Here is a 19855-nt window from a genome sequence, read left to right as displayed (position 1 = left end):
GATGAAGTTATTTTTAGGCAAACACACAGTGGACTGTTTTTAATTCAATTGGATCAATAATTTATAAAGCTGACAGTAAGCCTTTTGGAATGATAATGCCACTAATTTCTCTTGTAATTTCTATTGTATGTTATCCCATTGAGGGGAGGGGCCATTTTTCTATGTGGCTCTGATATTTTCATAAAATTGATTCTTAGATGTATGTTAAATATAGCATTATTAGGTTCTGATCTTTAGAGCAATCTACACTATTGGACTTACATATCTGTTTGAATGGCTGGATTAGAAGTTCTTTAGCCCAGTATATCAGAGTTTTCAACTTCCCTAAGGTAATATGATAGAATAAAATATTTGTTTATTTTTAATTATCAATGGAAAGAAGTATTTTACAAAAGTGTTTGAAACTTTAAAAAATCCAACTGAAGGATAAAAATCAAATATTATCTTCATTTTCTCACTTCGTTTGTGTTATACTTGTTGCCAGAATTTGTTTGGGACTCAATTATCACCATATTTTGCTGTCTGTATGTTATAGTATACTTACTCATTTGCAAAGATCTGGGACTGGCTACCTGTTAGTAATATTACACTGTGCTTCTGTTCTGTTAGGCTTGGTCCAGCATTGTTTATCAGCTGATTCCCAATGTTCAGCAGCTGGAAATGAACCTAAGGAATTTTGCTGAAATTATTGAGGCTGATGAAGTGCTTCTATTTGAGAGAGCCACTTTTCTGGTGAGAACTTTCTGCTCTGCAGATGTACTTCACACTCACCTTCTTCTATTCAGCAATGGAGAATATGTTGCCACTTTCAGAAAGAACCTTTTTCCCTCTTGTCATTACTTCACCATGCATAGCCTTATTTGTAAAGTAGTATTGTCAGCAAGTAACTTGAAAGAAGTTCGTTGGTGCATGGATCTTTAGTAATTAGTAAAACTTAGATGTTTGCAGGTAAGCCTTACTATAGAGTTTAGATTATTTTTGTGAATAATTGTTCATTTGTGTTAAAGAATTCCTATTTCCTATTTACTTTTATTATGAAATGATGGGTATTTTTCTTTGAGTTTAAAGCTTTTAACATGGAAGAGATGTAATGGTCAACTCAGTGACGTAGCTAAGAGTTCAGATGGGGAGGTGAAAGGGCAAAGAGGTATGTTGGTATTTTTATTTTTCTTATAAATTCGGCTTAACGATGATATTAGCACCTACTGTGTATTTGGCCATGAGGGGGTATGCAAAACCCAATATTATATTTATAAGTAAAATTTTTAAATAACTAATAAAAATTGGCTTGAGCTGTCACAAAGCACTGCTTAAGTAATTGCTGATCAGCTTAATAAATATAGCTCTAAGAGCAGCTCACAGTAAGTAATTGGTTTCTGAGCTCTACCAGTGCTTCATGATTTTAGACACATTTATTGCTTTTTTTGTTTTTTACATACACATGTATCCTTTTTCAAATTCTTTTCTCATTTAGGTTATTACATAATATTGAACAGAGTTCCCCATGCCGTACAGTAGGTCCCTGTTGGCCATCTATTCTAAATATAGAAGTGTGTACATCTCAATCCCAAACTCCCAATCTATCCCTACCCCCACCCTTCGCCCCTGGCAACCACAAGTTCCTTCTCTCAGTCTGTGAGTCTGTTTCTGTCTTGTAAACAAGTTCATTTGTATCATTTCTCTTGGATTCCACATATAAGCAATATCATATGATATTTGTCTTTCTTTGTCTGACTTACTTCACTTAGTATGATAATCCCCAGGTCCATCCATGTTGCTGCAAATGGCATTATTTCATTCTTTTTAATGGCTGAGTAATATTCCATTGTATATATGTACCACATCTTCTTTATCCATTCATCTGTTGATGGACATTTAGGTTGCTTCCATGTCTTGGCTGTTGTAAACGGGGCTGAAATGAACATTGGGGTGCATGTATCCTTTCAAGCCATGTTTTTCTCCAGATATATGCCCAGGAGTGGGATTCCTGGATCATATGGTAGCTCTAATTTTAGTTTTTTAAGGCACCTCCATACTGTTCTCCACAGTGGCTGTACCAATTTACATTCCCACCAACAGTGCAAGAGGGTTCCCTTTTCTCCACACCCTCTCCAGAATTTATTGTTTGTAGACTTTTTGATGATGGCCGTTCTGACTGGTGTGAGGTAGTACCTCATTGTATTTTTGATTTGCATTTCTATAATAATTACTAATGCTGAGCATCTTTTCACATGCCTCCTGGCCATCTGTATGTCTTCTTTCGAGAAATGTCTATTTAGGTCTTCTGCCCATTTTTTTTATTGGGTTGTTTGTTTTTTTTTCATACTGAGCCACATGAGTTGTTTGTAAATTTTGGAGATTAATCCCTTGTCTGCTACATCATTTGCAAATATTTTCTCCAATTTTATGGGTTGTCTTTGCACTTTCTTTATGGTTTCCTTTGCTGTGCAAAAGCTTTTGAGTTTAATTAAGTCCCATTTGTTTTTTGTTTTTTTTGTTTTTTAATTTCCATTACTCTAGACGTGGATTGAAAAAGATCGTGCTGCAATTTATGTCAGAGTGTTCTGCCTATGTTTTCCTCTAAGAGTTTAGAGTATCCAGTCTTACATTTAGGTCTTTAATCCATTTTGAGTTTACTTTTGTGTATGGTATTAAAGAATGTTCATATTTTTTACATGTAGCTGTCCAGTTTTCCCAGCACTATTTATTGAAGAGACTGTCTTTTCTCCATCATATAGTCTTGCCTTCATTGTCATAGGTTAATTGACCATGGTGTGTGGGTTTCTTTCTGGGCTTTCTATCCTATTCCATTGATCTATATTTCTGGTTTTGTGCCAGTTCCATACTGTTCTGATGACTTTAGCTTTGTAGTATAGTCTGAAGTCATGGAGCCTGATTCCTCCAGTTCCGTTTTTCTTTCTCAAGATTGCTTTGGCTATTCAGGGTCTTTGTGTCTCCATACAAATTTTAAGATTTTTTGTTCTAGTTCTGTGAAAAATGCCCTTGGTAATTTGATAGGGATTGCATTGAATATGTAGATTGTCTTGGGTAGTATAGTCATTTTGACAATATTGATTCTTCTAATCCAAAAACATGGTATTTCTTTCTGTCTGTTTCTGTCATCTTTGATTTCTTTCATCAGTATCTTATAGTTTTTTGAAGTACAGGTCTTTCACCTCCTTAGGTAGGTTTATTTCTAGGTATTTTATTCTTTTTGCTGCACTGGTAAATGGGATTGTTTCTTTAATTTCTCTTTCTGATTTATCATTGTTAGTGTATAGAAATGCAAGAGATTTCTGTGTATTAATTTTGCATCCTACAACTTTACCAAATTCATTGATGAGTTCTAGTAGTTTTCTGGTAGCATCTTTAGGATTTTCTGCATATAGTAGTATCATGTCATCTGCAGACAGAGACTGTTTTACTTCTTTTCCAATTTGGATTCCTTTTATTTCTTTTTCTTTTCTGATTGCCATGGCTAGGACTTCCAAAACTATGTTCAGTAAAAGTGGTGAGAGTGGATATCCTTGTCTTGTTCCTGATCTTAGAGGAAATGCTTTCAGCTTTTCACCACTGAGTATGATGTTAGGTGTAGGTTTGTCATATATAGCCTTTATTATGTTGAGGTAAATTTTCTCTGTGCCCACTTTCTGGAGAGCTTTTATCATACATGGGTGTTGAATTTTTTTAAGAGCTTTTTCTGCATCTATTGAGGTGATCATATGGTTTTTATTCTTCAGTTTGTTGCTGTGGTGTATCACACCGATTGATTTGGGGATATTGAAAAGTCCTTTCATCCCTGGGATAAATCCCACTTGATCATTGGGTCTGATCCTTTTAATGTATTGTTGGATTCGGTTTGCTAGTGTTTTGTTGAGGGCTATTTTTGCATCTATGTTCACCAGTGACATTGGCATGCAATTTTCTTTTTTGGTGGTATCTTTGTCTGGTTTTGGTTATCAGGGTGATGGTGACCTCATAGAATGAGTTTGCAAGTGTTCCTTCCTCTGCAGTTTTTTGGAATAGTTTCAGAAGGATAGGTGTTATCTAAATGTTTGATAGAATTCATGTGTGAAGCCATCAGATCCTGGACTTTGGTTTGTTGGGAGTTTTTTAATCCGAGTTTCAATTTCATTCTTGTAATTGATCTGTTCATATTTTTTGTTTCTTTCTGGTTCAGTCTTGGGAGATTGTACCTTTCTAAGAATTTGTCCATTTCTTCTAGGTTGTCCATTTTATTGGCATATAGTTGTTTGTAGTAATCTCTCATGATCCTTTGTATTTCTGTGGTGTCTGTTGTAGCATCTCCTTTTTCATTCCTAATTGTATTGATTTGAGTCCTCTCCCTTTTTTCCTTGATAAGTCTGTCTAAAGGTTTATCCATTTTGTTTATCTTTTCAAAGGACCAGCTTTTAGTTTCATTCATCATTTCCGTTGTTTTCTTTCTCTCTATTTCATTTATTTCTGCTCAGATCTTTATGGTTTCTTTCCTTCTATTAACTTTGTGTTTTGTTTGTTCTTCTTTTTTTAGTTGCTTTAGGTGTAAGTTTAGGTTGTTTATTTGAGATTTTTTTTGTTTCCTGAGGCAAGATTGTGTTGCTGTAAATTTCCCTCCTAGAACTGTTTTTGGGGTACCGCATAGGTTTTGGATCCTCATGCTTTCATTTTCATTTGTCTCTATGTACTTTCTGATTTCTTTGATTTCTTCAGTGATCCATTGGTTGTTATGTAGCATATTGTTTAGCCTCCATGTGTTTGTGCATTTTACAGTTTTTTTCTTGTAGTTGAGTTCTAATCTCATAGTGTTGTGTTTGGGAAAGATGCTTGATATGATTTCAGTTTTCTTAAATTTATTGAGGCTTGCTATGTGGCCCAGCATGTGATCAATTCTGGAGAATGTTCCCTGTGTACTTGAGAAGAATGTGTATTCTGCTGCTCTTGGATGGAATGCTCTAAATATCAATTAAGTCCATCTAGCCTAGAGTGTCATTTAAGGCCTGTGTTTCCTTACTGATTTTCTGTCTGAATGATCTTTCCATTGATGAACACTGGGTGTTAAAGTCCCCCAGTATGATTGTGTTACTGTCGACTTTTCTTTCTATGGCTGTTAGTATTTGCCTTATATATTGTGGTGCTCCTATGTTGGGTTCATATATATTTACAATTGTTATGTCTTCTTCTTGGACTGATCCCTTGATTATTATGTAGTGTCCTTTTTTGTCTCTTGTAACATTCTTTAAACTATTTTGTCTAATATGAGTATTGCTACTCTAGCTTTCTTTTGATTTCTGTTTGCATGGAATGCATTTTTGCATCCTCTTACTTTCAGTCTGTATGTAGCCCTAGATCTGAAGTTGGTCTCTTGTAGACAGCATATATATGGTAGACACATATCTTAATCTCTCTGAGTTTGGTTCCCCTTTTATAAAATGGAGATAATAATATCTATATCATAGGTTTATTGTGTGGATTAAAATGGGACAAGGTAACATTAAGCCCTAGCCCAAAGTTTAGCATACAGTTGGCAAACTGTTTAACGTTGATTTCTTTTGCTACTGCAGCCAACAGAGGGCAGAGAATTCAAAGTGCAATTTTTTTCTCCTTCCTTTGTGGAAACATTATTTTTAATGGTAGCATATTTGGGAGTCATCCTTCCTGCTAACTGGTACAGCTGAGGCAAGGAGTCCTAACTAGAGTGTCTTTCTGCCTCAGCCCATAGGCAGGGATCACTTGCTTGGAAGTTCACTACCCTGAGCCCTGTCTTTCCTGCTAGTGGTAATAGCAACAAGCAGGTGAGCTCTTCTGTCTATCTTGAGACATGTGGCATGGTAGAATCCTGCTTCAGCAGTATTCTCCTGCCACATCTACCACACATGATCATAGAGGTTAACCTAATATAAACTCTGTTTTTCACTGGCAGTAACAAGTAGCTTTTGCTTTCTCTTGAGGACTAAGTTTCATTGTGATTGACCATTTTCACTATAGCTCTTGAAGTCAATCAACAGGAACCTATTCCACCATTGGTCTAGGAATTATGTTTTGAAATTTTCACATGGTTTCAGGGAATTGCCCTGTGAATTTTCTTCTGGCAAATGACTCAGTTTTGCTTCCTACTAGAAACTTTACATCAGCCTATGGGAAATACTTGTGTGGTTTTATTAATCTGAAAGTGTGAGGGGAAGTATTTTCAGCTGGCATTGGTGTCCATCATGAATAGGTTCATTTATAAATAGTAAATCCTCAGAGGTCAGAATCGTTCAGTTAAGATTTTTAAATATGATACCAAAAACCACTTGGTTATAGACTTCATTAAAATTAAATACATTAAGTACACCTCAGCAACAGCTAAGAGGGACTTCCCTGGTGGTCCAGTGGTAAAGAATCCACCTTCCAGTGCAGGGGATGCAGGTTCAGTCCCTGGTCGGGGAACTAAGATCCCACGTGCCACGGGACAACTAAGCCTGTGCACCACAACTACTGATCTTGCACACCTCAACTAGAGAGCCCGCATGCTGCAAACTACAGAGCCCACACACCCTGGAGCCTACGTGCCACAAATAGAAGCCTGAGTGCCGCAACGAAGAGCCTGCATGCCACAGCGAAAAGATCCCACATGCCTTAACGAAGATCCTGTGTGCCTGCAATTAAGACCCGACACAACCAAAATAAATAAACAAATAAATAAATTAAATATTTTTTAAAAAACAGCTAAGAATTTTTATTTTTCCTTTTTGATTTGTTCTTTTTTTGAATCAAAGACCATCATATTGAAATAAGATGAATATTTAATGATTAAAGTAAGTGAGAAAGGACAGCAATGAACCAAAATAGATAATACAATACTTAAATGCTCTAATAAAATTATAACCAAACAGTACTGGATGGGTCATCCGTAGGGATGTTGAAATTATGCAGATGTTAACAGGATGTGGGACAGAGGAATAGAGGCAGTAAAGCCAGGTGCCAAGTCTACCCTGAAAATCAGGGTGACCAAGAGACTGACAAATGTATTGCCTTGAAGAGTAGTAGAGGGTGATATGACAACACTGCATGAATTTAAAGGGCATTGCTCTTTTTCATAGGTGATTTCTCACTATCAATGTAAAGAACAGCGTGATGTCCACAGATTTGAGAAAATCAGCAACATTATTAAGCAATTTAAGCTGAGCTGCAGGTAAGAGATCTTACGTGATGTATTTATCTCTGGAACAAATTGTCATTTTTTGAGAGGTTCAAATAACTATAGTAGACTGCACTTCTATATTCTTCTTTATATTAAAAATAAAGCTAAACTCTAAGGGAGCCTACAGTTGACAGAAGTGAAAGACATCTTTAATGCAAAGTCAACTGATGCAGAAGAAGCATATGAAAAATATCTAAGCAGAGTACCCCTTCAAGATGTTTGATACTATTTGGGAAAAAAATAAACAGAAAATGTCCAAGAGAGTTTTGAAAAACAAGAAAGGAGAATTTACCCTACCAAATACCAAGATTTACTATAAAGCTACGGTAATTAAAATAGTGAGGGACTGATTCAAGAATGGTACAAAGTAGAGAGTCTAGAAATATCTGATCATATTGTCTCAGCTTTGTTTAAATACAATTTGAATCTTAGCATTGTGAATATAGGAAGAAGGAATGGCTGAACATCATAACCTAGTAAAGATTTAATAATCAAAATTCTTATCCTGGTAAAACTTTGATGCCCAGACAATAGAATAAGTGTAATTGTTTCCCTTTTATGTCATAGCACACTTTGAGACTTTCTGGCATGTTTATTCTAACATTTTTAAGAAGAAATAGCAAATGGCATATAAATATCATTACCCTTTTTATTTTCAAAGAAATGGGATCATTTCTAGAATTTCAGCATAACTAACATTCAAAAGATACAGTTATTAATCTCAATGATAGGGAAATTTCAACTGAATAAACTTCTTAAATATTAGAGAAATCTTTGGTAACATGATTTTTAATATGAATCTAGGTCTAAGCCCACTTTTCATTGCACAGTCAGTATCAAGTCCTAATCCACTTTCTAAGTCACTTTCCAGCACGTGTTAAATTTGTCATTAGAGTTTCCTTGGAAAGCAAAGTGTAGTGATTAACTGTCTTAATGAGGTGGTGGATTGAGATATAATGCTATGAAAATATTTAACGTGAAAAATAAGAATGTCTTATGTTGCTATTATTTTACGTTCTTTATTCACTTTTCTCCTTTCTCCTATAGCAAGCTGGCTGCCTCTTTCCAGAGCATGGAAGTCAGGAACTCTAACTTCGCTGCTTTCATTGACATCTTTACATCCAACACTTATGTGATGGTTGTGATGTCTGATCCATCCATTCGTAAGTTTAAACTTAGCCGACATAGGTTCAAAGCCACGTATTTTTTAAACTAATTTCCCTAAAGGTAGTATATTATTAAAGATACTGAAAAGCTATTTAGTAGTGCACAACACTGTAAATGTACTTAATGCCACTGACCTATACATTTGAAAATGGTTAAAATGGTAAATTTCATTTTATGTGCATTTTACCACAATGAAAAAAAATTTAGTACTAGTAGTAAATACTTTTTATTTAATAGACCTATTTTGAAACTTAAAGATAATTTAGACTCTAGGGTATTATATCTTATTCATGGGAACTTTAAAAATTACTTATGTATAGTTACTACATCTAAGGATTTTAAAGAAAAAGAACCCAAATGTATGACTTACGCTCCATGTGGGGTAGATTTTTAAAAGACTAGTCAATCTAAGCTCTGAACTATTAAATGTTGAACCATTTTATATGTCATTGTATATTCCTAAGTACCATACTCCCATATTTCTGTTATGAGCATAAAGAGAGATATTTGGTGCTTCCATGCCATAATAGCCATATCCATCACAACCATTGAAATAAAGGTTCTAGCAGTATTTCCAGGATGCTCCCAGAAGTTTAAATTATCTCTTAAGTTATCTATCTTAGGTTAATATTAGAATACAACATAAGATAATATTCTTTTTTACTATTAGCTCCAAACCAAAAGAGTTTGAAAATTTATTTTGAAAATACTATGTTTAGAATATAAACTAAGTCTTTTATTTATTCAGAAAAATTAAACTCTGGTTAACTTGGTACTTATGTTCTCTGTGACATACATTGAGGGATTTGGCTCTCTTTTGTTTATTTGTTTTTACTAGTCAATTATTCCTTTGGCTGCTTGTACTTAGTCTGTTGGTTATCTTCCCTACCCCACCCTCAGCTTCTGCAGCTACTCTGATCAATATCCGCAATGCCAGGAAACACTTTGAAAAGCTGGAAAGAGTGGATGGACCAAAGCAGTGTCTTCTTATGCGCTAAAACATTGCCAAATGCTGTTTCAGAAAAAAATTGGAATACTGTTTCTTAATCTTAATGTTGTATTAGTATATATAGGCTCTGAAATGTTGTGATGCTTATCACTTCTGTATTTCTTCCCTACTCCCCAGTCTTAATGTTTAACCTTGAATGCTATTTACTCAAATAGCCAGTGAGGAGTTAGAAGATGAGCTGTTTATGAAGTTGGTGTGACATATAAATAGGTGATATATAAGTGTTCTGATAACAACGTTCTAATAGTGCAGGTGTTCTGTTAACCTGGTTCCAGTTGTTGTGTATGCCAAAGCCTTTCCCAGCGTCATCTTGTATTCTTTACCAGAGAGTAACCTAAATGTTTGGAATATTACTGTTTTCTCAGCATGCATTAAAAATATTCCTTAACTACAATTGTAAATAAACTTTTGCTGTTAGGGATTTCAGTGTCTGTTTTTCTTTTCCTTGTTTCTTCAACTTTTCCCTAAGAAAGAGCAAATGAATTTCAGTTATCCTAGGGGAAGGGGACCTGCTATTTGGGAAATAGTACAAAATAAAGTTGGATAGGAAGGATGAGCCAAATGATAGCCTTAAAGCTAGGCAGAAGAGTTTTGGTACAATGTGATAGGAAACGACAAAGGAATGTTGAAAGAAAGTTAACCTATAGGCTGACTGACGGCAGTCGGAGAAGCTGTGGTAGTAATCCAGGCCTGAGGTGTATTGAAAGTCTATTTCAGGATGCAACTGGAGAAGGAATGAATAAAAAGTTGAGGGAAAATAGTGTTTATGAGATGTAAGTCTTCTTTCTGTGAGGTCCAAGAATGGTTAATTTTATATATTCTGTAACACCTGGTGGGATGTGCCTTCATTATACTAGTTAAGTAGTATTAAAACCTCTTTCAGGGCTTCCCTGGTGGCCCAGTGGTTGAGAGTCCGCCTGCCGATGCAGGGGACACGGATTCGTGCCCCGGTCCGGGAAGATCCCACATGCCGCGGAGCAGCTAGGCCCATGAGCCATGGCCGCTGAGCCTGCGCGTCCGGAGCCTGTGCTCCGAACGGGAGAGGCCACAACAATGAGAGGCCCGCGTACTGCCAAAAACAAAAAAAACAAACAACAAACAAACAAAAACATCTTTCAGGCTGGGAGTTTATTTGACTTCATCCCCTAAGGAAAAGATGAGGCATTGTGAACTGGGAGGAATGGAGCTTGACAACACTGACTAGAACTACTCAAAGCCCTTTTTCAGTTTCCATAGAACTGAAACAGAGCACAAAAGCATTTAGGGAATCTACAGCAGAGTAGACTCATCTCAATTTTCTTGTCTCTATGTCATAAAGAAACTTCTTCCAGACTGCCAGAACCTCACCTTTCCCCATCTTATTGTCCCCAATTGAGATAGAGTTTTTACTGAGCAACAAAGAACATGTTGTTTTTTAGGCAGTTTATCATTATGTAGATTAAAAATATCAATTCTTAAAAGAATCTCATTGGACTAATTTTATCAACAGTTGTATTAATCTACAGAAGGAGAGTTTTTTAAGTAGGTGTTCCAGATTCTTTATCCTAGTAACATCTAGGAAAATGAAAAGAGCAAATGAACTGCGGAAGATCCCACATGAACCGCAGAGCAGCTGGGCCTGTGAGCCATGGCCGCTGAGCCTGTGCGTCCAGAGCCTGTGCTCCGCAACGGGAGAGGCCACAACAGTGAGAGGCCCGCGTACTGCAAAAAGAAAAAAAAAAAATAGTAATAATAACACACACTGCTGTCCCACCCGCTACCACTGAGAGTTTCAGATTCAGTAGGTCTCTGGTGGGGTCCATGAATCTACATTTCTAACAAGTTCCCTACATTTCTAACAAGTTTCTAACAAGGTGTTGCTGATACTGATCCTGCTGGTCCACAGACTATATTTTGGGAACCACTGCTTTAAGGAAAAGAAGACAAAATGTAGACCTGGAAGCAGGAGTGGGAAAACATGTGCTCACCAGGTTTGTAAGGATAAGTTGAAGGCATTATACCAAATAAGATATATGTAGTTTATACCAAATGTAAAATAGATAACTGGTGGGAAGCAGCCACATAGCACAGGGAGATCAGTTCATGCTTTGTGACCACCTAGAGGGTGGGATAGGGAGGGTGGGAGGAAGACACAAGAGGGAGGAGATATGGGGATATATGTATACATATAGCTGATTCACTTTGTTATAAAGCAGAAACTAACACACCATTATAAAGCAATTATACTCCAATAAAATGTTAAAAAAATAAACACGTTAAGAGGTTAAAAAAAAGATACATATAAAAAAAGAGGTAAAAAAAGATATATATAAATCAGACTACTGATTCTCAAAGTAATCTAAAAGTTTGTAAAACACTGTCTTAGATAAAAGCAATGACTAGGTAGCTCCTATTTCATAAGTAATGTGTTGCAAAAGGAAACCATTGCTAGCATAGAGTATGGGTAGTGATTTGTGTAGGGACCTAACTTTTTCCAGTTTCAACCAGCTTTATTTGCTAACTTAATAGTATATCATGAAAATGTAGGTGGGTTGCAGATGAAAACAGTGCTACCTTTTGTTCAGTATTTACTAAGTGTCATGTTGTAAATGCTTTATAAGGATTGTCTCATTAATCTTTACAAGAACCCCATGAAGTAAGTACTATCACTATCCCACTTTTTAGATGGGGGAATTGGGCCCAGAGAAGTAAGAAACTTGCCCACATTGAAACAGTAGTGGTAGAGCTGGGATTTGAATTCAGGTATTCTAACTCCAGAGCTTGTGCACTTAAACTTAACCTTGAAATTGCATGGCCTTCCTGAATTTAAGGGCCTTCTCAGGATGGAGAGTTTGAGGTGCATCCAGGTATGGTACCTAGCTGTGAGACTACCACTGTGTTGGCTACTATGGAAGTAGTAAGCCAAATGCTTGTGAACCTGTATTACTCTTGTTTTCATTGGGGCTTTGCCACATGGAATAAGGAGCTTTACCACAGTTGGCAGTGAAAAGCAGAGTCGAATAGGAGGGGGAAGAAAACAAATCTCTAGCTTGAAGGATTTAGGTCAAATATAAGTAATTTTTCAGCATTTGTGGGTTTTCCCCAAGAACTGGACTACTGTGAGCAGTTAGTTATAGCCTCTACTTCTCTGAGGCCTTTTAAAAATAGGAGGGAAAAAGTTTGTTACTCTTTTGGATCTCCCACAGCAATATTTTGCAAAGGCCAGCTTATGATTTCCCACTTAAATTCCTGACTTCCTTATAAAGCAGGAAATCAGTCAGGGTCTTCCTGCAGCCTTCACTAACAAAATTTCCAGCCTCATTGCATGTAAATGTCCTCACTGCATGTGATTTAGTGGAACATAATCAGCATTTTTTTCCAGCTTTATTGAGGTATGATTGACAAATAAAAATTGTATATGTGTAGGTTGTACAATGTGATGTTTTTTTAAGGTGTACAACATTATGATTTAATATACAAATACATTGTGAAACGATTACCACAATCAAGTTAATTAACACATCCATCACCCTACACAGTTACCTTTTATTTTTCTGGTAAAGAACTCTTAAGATCTACTCTCTTAGCAAGTTTTAAGTATACAATACAGTATTCTTAACTATAGCCACCATGCTGTAATTAGATCTCGAGAACTTATTCATCTTATCACTGGAAATTTGTTCTATTTGACTAAAATCTCCCCGTTTCCCACACCCCTCAGCCCCTGGCATCCATCATGCTATTCTGCTTCTATGAGTTCGACATTTTTAGATTCCACATATAAGTGAGATGATACAGAATTTGTCTTTCTCTAACATCTTGCATAGCATTATGTCCTCAAGGTCAGTCTGTGTTGTCACAAGTGGTTACATTGGAGTGAAGGAGGCAGAAACCATACTCACTGGGCCTGAAGAGTATGTGGATGGTGATGAAGCAAAGCAGTGACAACTGCTTCAAGAAGTAGTTATATAGGGAAGAAAAGAGGATGGCAGCAATGTCCAGGGAAGTATTTTTTCATAACTCCTGAAGAATTTCTTCCTTAGGCTGGTCTCATCCCAAAAGAAATTTCTCAAAGTCTGACCAGCAGCTTCTGAGTGAAAGATTGCCTCATTTATAATCTATTTTCAACACCACATATATGCTCCTCTTGAGCACTTCTTGAAACTGGAAAGACCAAACTCAGTGTAGAAGAGAAAGTAGCCAAATTCTTACCCCATAAAAAACAGGAAACTGAATTTCTTTGGAGTAGCTCAATTGAAAACAACTAACTTTTGGTAGCTCCCTTCATTGTAGCTCCAGAACAACAATTATGATTTCCAACATTTATTGATTGCTTACCATATATTATGCACTCTTCTAAATATTTATATTAATTATTTAATCAATTATTTAAGTATATTAATTATTTGTTAATATATATTAATTCATTTTGTCCTTAAAATTCCACTAATTCGGTACTGTTATATATGATAAAACTGAGACACAGAGAGGTTAGGTTACTGGCCTACAACTCACATGGTTTGTGAGTGACAGAGCCTGGACTTGAATCTAGGCATCTAGTGTGTGCCACTATTTTTTTTTGCTGTACTGCCTGAGTAGCAGAACAGATTTTAGAGAAGGGGATGTCTGCACCTTGTATTACTCAGGAACTTCAGAATAAGGAAGATAAAACTGGACAGACACACTATCTCTAGATGAGATTTAATCTAAATAGCCCCATAGGGTATCAATTCCAATTTCCCTTCATCTGCTAGTAAGCATTGACTGAGAAGCCCTGTATATTCAGCTGTTTTAGACGTGGTTAAGAAGACAGACAGTCAAAAAAAAAATTAAAAAAAATAAAAAAAATAAAAAAAAGAAGACAGACAGTCTGCTAGCAAAAACAGGTTTTCCCACAATACTGGAAACTCCTTGAGGGCATAAACATGTCTATTTTCCCTCCACACTGACTCCACAATATAGGACAATTCCTGACATGTCATAAGCATTCGATAAATAGTTGATGAATGAATGAATAAAGCTTCCATTCTAGACAGCCCCTAGAGAGGGAGCAAGCAATGCTGGCTGGATTAATTGAGGTCAAGAATAAATCTAGCTCTAGTTACTAGCTTTTAGATTGTTGTATAGTCAGACTTTTTTTTTAGGTTTTCCTTTGGAGCAGGGTTCAAATTCCTGAGCAAGCTGCTTGGTGTTTTTCTGAGCCAGACTGCTAAAATACATCCTGAAACTTTGGGCAACATAAAGGCATTCTGCTGCTGTGGACCTTTGAGAATAAGATCAGTTCTTTTCACACTTTGTGACATAATCTGAGGTAAGGAGACATCGTCTTACTTTGAGGCTATTCTCATTGGTATCTATGAGGAAAAGGATGGCCAAGATCATGCATACTTTATACTTTTCCACTCCAGACACTTTCTCTGCCTCCAGCCATGCTTTCTTAGGTAGAACTCTCGGGGACTGGGGTCTGAAAACCCCAAGAGCAGATGTCTTGTCTTCCTTCTTCCACCTACTCAAGGGGATAGGTGGGGTGCCATTTTCAGTGGCTCAGGTTGCCAAGAACTACCTAGATGTCTGAATATGAAAGACAGTGACTTTTCTCTAAGGTATCCTAGTGTAGAAGTAAACGATTGGGCATTAAATTCAGACCAGGTGTTTACTTCCTAGGTGGATTATTTTGGATAGTCTCTTAGCCTCTCCCAGCCTCAATTTCCTCATCAATAAAATGGTAGTAACAACATCAGCTTCACCAGGCTGTATGTAGAATGAGAGGAGATGAGATAATGTACCTAAAGCTCCCTAACAATGCCTGGTGTATATTTGGTACTCAACAATGGTAAATAATAATAATAACAGCAATAATAAAAGTTCATTCAGTTGGTAGATCCATAGTGAGATGAAGCTGGAATACCTGACTCAGGAGGATGTTAAGGGAGAGATGACTTGATTAACTCCCTGTAAACTGGAGTTCTGTACCACTGAAATGTCATGAGGCATTGGATTCCCTACAAATCTCTGGCAATATTGAGCCTGGACAGGGCCACTAGGCTTCTTAAGGCTTCACATGAGCAGAGATACTACTTGTGGTAGTGAGAGAGCTTAGCTCAGAGGTGTGCCTGACTCTCTGTGGCTCTCTACAGACCTGGCTCTGATTTGATAGCCATGGTGGCAATAGCTCCTTTACCTTATCCATATCCATCCTTATTCTACCATACCTTGCTCCTGGCTGGCTTTCCCCCCCAGTCTGATCCTCAGTTCTGTCTTCACTCTTCTTGGTCATTCTGGTCTCAATCTCATTCAAGATTGCAACTTCATCAGCATCCTGCCAGAGTAATAGTGATAATAACTGCTATTTTGAGAGCACCTACTATGTAATGGGCTCTTTACTTATATGATTTTGTTTCAACCCCAAAGTAATCTTCCTTACTTAACACTCCCCTGTATAAAACTTCCAGATGGTCCTTACCTTTCAGACATAAATGCCAAATGATAATAAGTGTGAAATTTGCTTCAAAATTATCTGAAGTTGTGTGGGGAGTAGGTAGGTGTATAGATAAAACAAGAGAAGCCATGACTTGATGACTTGATAATTATTAAAGCTGGGTGATGAGTGTAAGGGGTTCATTATATTATTCTCTCTACTTTTGTATATATTTGAAACTTTCCATAATAAATATATTTTAATTAAAGAGAAAAGTAAAACAGACACACATATGCAAAACAAAAATAAACAAAAATTCTCTCAGATGGCCTGTCATCACACAGTACAAATACTGCTTAATAAGACTTACAGGGACTTACATGACATGTTTTGATCTCATTTCGTACCACTCTCCCCTTGGCCTGCTGAATTCCATCCATACTGTTCTCCTTGCTGTTCTTTGAATATGCTAAGCCTGCCTATGTATCAGGGCTTTGCACTTGTTCCCTCTGCCTGGACCACTCCTTTTTCAAATATTCTCTTACCTTCCTCCTTCTTTTCATTCAGGTCTCTGCTCAAATGTCACTTCCTCAGAGAAATCTTTTCTGACTTTGAAAGATAGCTCCACTCCCACTTGTTACTCTCTAGCCTTTTACCCTGTTTTTCAGCTTTTAAAAAGTACGTATCACTATCTGAAATGGTAATAAATATTTTTTGTTTACTTGTTTATGTTTTGTCTATCCCACTAAATTGTGACTTTTCTGAGGACAGGGACTTTGTCTTGTTCCCTGTTATACCCTAAAACACCTAAAGCAGTCCATGGGGAATGATAGTTCTCAAATGTTCATTAAGAGAACTTAATTGAAGTATAAGTAATTGTCATGGCTCTTAAATGAAGTCCCAGGAAATGTTACTGCCATACTTAAGTCAGACACGTGTGTAACACAGGCAAGGTAATTACTTAGTTCCCCACCAAAGCCAATAGTCTTCAAACACTAATTAAGCATTTTTGAAATTATAATCAGTTTTTCTACTAATATACTTTACATCTCTTTATTTCAAAATAGAGGATTTGGTATGTATTCATTACATATAGTGTTCTAAAATCAACAACTTCTTGGAATACATTCTAAGGAGACATAATATTCAGCTAATAAAACAACTCTCTTTTTTCCAGTGAACAATATACATCAAGTACTATTTGGTTTCACAATTCCATCTGACTTAGACTACCAACTTTAGACAACTCTCAGTTGATTGGTCTCAGTTTGGTGATCCAACCTTATAACTTCACAATGCAGTTTGCAAGTGTGTGTTGCAAAATTATTCATCTGGGGATTAATTAATTGGTGCTGATGAGTGAGTTTTTTTTAAATTTCAATTTGAATGTTCTTTCTACTTCAGCAGTAGGCAGTAGAGAGACACATTCATATTTCCATAGTTAAATTAAAAATATTATGCTGAGACCTAAGTTATCTAAAGTGCTTATAAAGATCTGGATAATATACAACATGCAGTTAATGAGGCCTAAAACTCTGGTAGGTCCCTAAAAAGAATTGTTGATAAAAGATGAGGTAAGGAAGGGCTTACATTGTACCTTTAAAACTGAGGAACTGCCCTAGGCCTCAACTTTTCCCCTCCACTCTCATTCTGAGTTAATATGATCAACAGCTATTTCTAAAGAGAAAAATATATAAAGACTTCTTTATTATCACACTGATACCACACTTACCTGTTTTACCACCTGGACACTGCTTTCCTGTCAATAGCAACATTTCTATAGACACAAGGGAAACAAATGGACTATATTTGTAGTCAAAAGACCTGGGTCCTAGTGCACTGCTCAGTCATGCCACTGAGAGGTTAGGGCAAGTCACTTAACCTCTTCAAGCCTCAATTTCCTCATATGATAATCTGGGCTAATAACATCTATCTCATTAACTCGTTGAACCTATCCTTTTATGGGAATTCCCATAGCACCCGCTACATGTCTCTAGCATTGTGCTTCCCAAGTTATATTGAAATGAGATATTTATATCTTTCCCACAAGAACTTCAGCTGCTCATTGGTGGAAACTGTGCCTTACTCATTTATGTAACCCCAAATACTTAGGATTAGGGTCTTAAAGAAATGATGTGCAACTAAACAAAACACTTGTAAAGCAAAAAGGGCATTGAGAGTAGTTGAGGACAATTTTTCAATCAATATTGCTAGCACCTGATTAATATAACATAAATTACAGGGACATTCAAGGTGGCAGAGGAGTAAGACGTGGAGATCACCTTCCTCCCCACAAATACATCAAAAGTATATCTACATGTGGAACAACTCCTACAGAACACCTACTGAATGCTGGCAGAAGACCTCAGACTTCCCAAAAGGCAAGAAACTCCCCACATACCTGGGTAGGGAAAAAGAAAAAAGGAAAAACAGAGACAAAAGAATAGGGATGGGACCTGCACCTCTGGGAGGGAGCTGTGAAGGAGGAAAAGTTTCGACACACTAGGAAGCCACCTCACTGGTGGAAACGGGGGTGGCAGGGAGAAAGCTTCAGAGCCACGGAGGAGAGCACAGCAGCAAAGGTGCGGAGGGCAAAGCAGAGAGATTCCCACACAGAGGATCGCTGCTGATCAGCACTCACCAACCTAAGAGGCTTGTATGTTCACCCACCGGGGTGGGTGAGGGTTGGAAGCTGAGGCTGGGGTTTCAGAGGTCAGATCTCAGGGAAAGAACTGGGGTTGGCTGCATGAAGACAGCCTGAAGGGGGCTAGTGTGCCACAGCTAGCTAGAGGGAGTCCCGGAGAAGTCTGGACCTGCCTAAGAGGCAAGAGACCATTGTTTTGGGGTACTAGAGGAGAGGGGATTCAGAGCGCTGCCTAAACAAGCTCCAGAGATGGGCGTGAGCCACAGCTATCAGCATGGAAACCAAAGACAGATATGAAATGCTAAGGCTGCTGCTGCAGCCACCAAGAAGCCTGTGTGCAAGCAAAGGTCACTATCCACACACCCCCAGCAGCTTGTGCAGCATGCCACTGCCAGGGTCCTGTGATCCATGGACAACTTCCCCGGGAGAACACATGGCATGCCTCAGGCTGTTGCAACGTCACGCCAGCCTGCTGCCACAGGCTCACCCTGCATTACGAACCCCTCCCTCCCCACGGCCTGAGTAAGCTGGAGACCCCTAATCAGCTGCTACTTTAACCCCATCCTGCCTGAGAAAGAACAGGCGACCTACATGCAGAGGCGGGGCCAAATCCAAACCTGAACCCCAGGAGCTGTACAAACAAAGAGAAAGGGAAATTTCTCCAAGCAGCCTCAGGAGCAGAAGATTAAATCTCCACAATCAACTTGATGTACCCTGCATCTCTGGAATACCGGAATAGACAACAAATCATCCCAAAATTGAGGTGGTGGACTTTGGAAGCAACTGCAGACTTGGGGTTTGCTTTCTGCATCTAATTTGTTTCTGCTTTTATGTTTATTTTAGTTTAGTATTTAGAGCTTATTATCATTGGTAGATTTGTTTATTGATTTGGTTGCTTTATTCCTTTATTTTTAAAATGTACATTTTTTCCTTTTTCTTTCTCTGTGTATGTGTATGCTTCTTTGTGTGATTTTGCCTGTATAGCTTTGCTTTTACCATTTGTCCTAGGGTTCTGTCTGTCCGTTTCTTTTTTTGTTTGTTTGTATAGTTTTTAGAGCTTGTTATCATTGGTGGGTTTATTTTTTGGTTTGGTTGTTCTCTTCTTTCCTTTTTCTAATTATTATTTTATTTTTAATAATGTTTTTTTATTTTAATAACTTTTTAAATTTTACTATTATTTTCTTTCTTTCTTTCTTTCTTTTCTCCCTTTTATTCTGAGCCAAGTGGCTGACAGGGTCTTGGTACTCTGGCCGAGTGTCAGGTCTGAGCCTCTGAAGTGGAAGAGCCAAGTTCAGGACATTAGTCTGCCAGAGATATCCCAGCCCCTTATAATATCAAATGGTGAAAGCTCTCCCAGAGATCTCCATCTCAACGCTAAGACCCAGATCCACTCAACGACCAGCAAGCTACAGTGCTGGACACCCTATGCCAAACAACTAGCAAGGCAGGAACATA

At 37.5% G+C, this 19855-nt stretch overlaps 1 protein-coding gene across 7 annotated transcripts in view; it reads left to right on the top strand.

Moving 5' to 3' along the window:
• Nucleotides 1-9787, top strand: part of LOC112396523 (ras-related GTP-binding protein B) — a 50339-nt gene extending 40552 nt beyond the window's left edge. For 4 of the 7 annotated variants that reach the window (XM_024740295.1, XM_024740296.1, XM_024740294.1 and 1 more), the window contains 4 exons: nucleotides 610-732; nucleotides 7083-7174; nucleotides 8231-8346; nucleotides 9251-9764. In XM_024740295.1, the coding sequence (XP_024596063.1) occupies nucleotides 610-732; nucleotides 7083-7174; nucleotides 8231-8346; nucleotides 9251-9348 (429 nt within the window). In that variant the 3' untranslated portion in view covers nucleotides 9349-9764. Of the gene's footprint in view, nucleotides 1-609; nucleotides 733-1068; nucleotides 1148-7082; nucleotides 7175-8230; nucleotides 8347-9250 lie in introns of those variants that run through there. The other 3 variants (XR_003002588.1, XM_024740292.1, XM_024740297.1) reach the window with 3 other exon arrangements.
• Nucleotides 9788-19855: the final 10068 nt, after the last annotated feature.

This window comes from Neophocaena asiaeorientalis, unplaced genomic scaffold (assembly GCF_003031525.2).
Source record: "Neophocaena asiaeorientalis asiaeorientalis breed wild unplaced genomic scaffold, Neophocaena_asiaeorientalis_V1.1 scaffold3, whole genome shotgun sequence".
Lineage (NCBI taxonomy): Eukaryota > Metazoa > Chordata > Mammalia > Artiodactyla > Phocoenidae > Neophocaena > Neophocaena asiaeorientalis.
The sequence above is the reverse complement of the archived record's forward strand: the minus strand, read 5'-3'. Positions and strand labels throughout refer to the sequence as shown.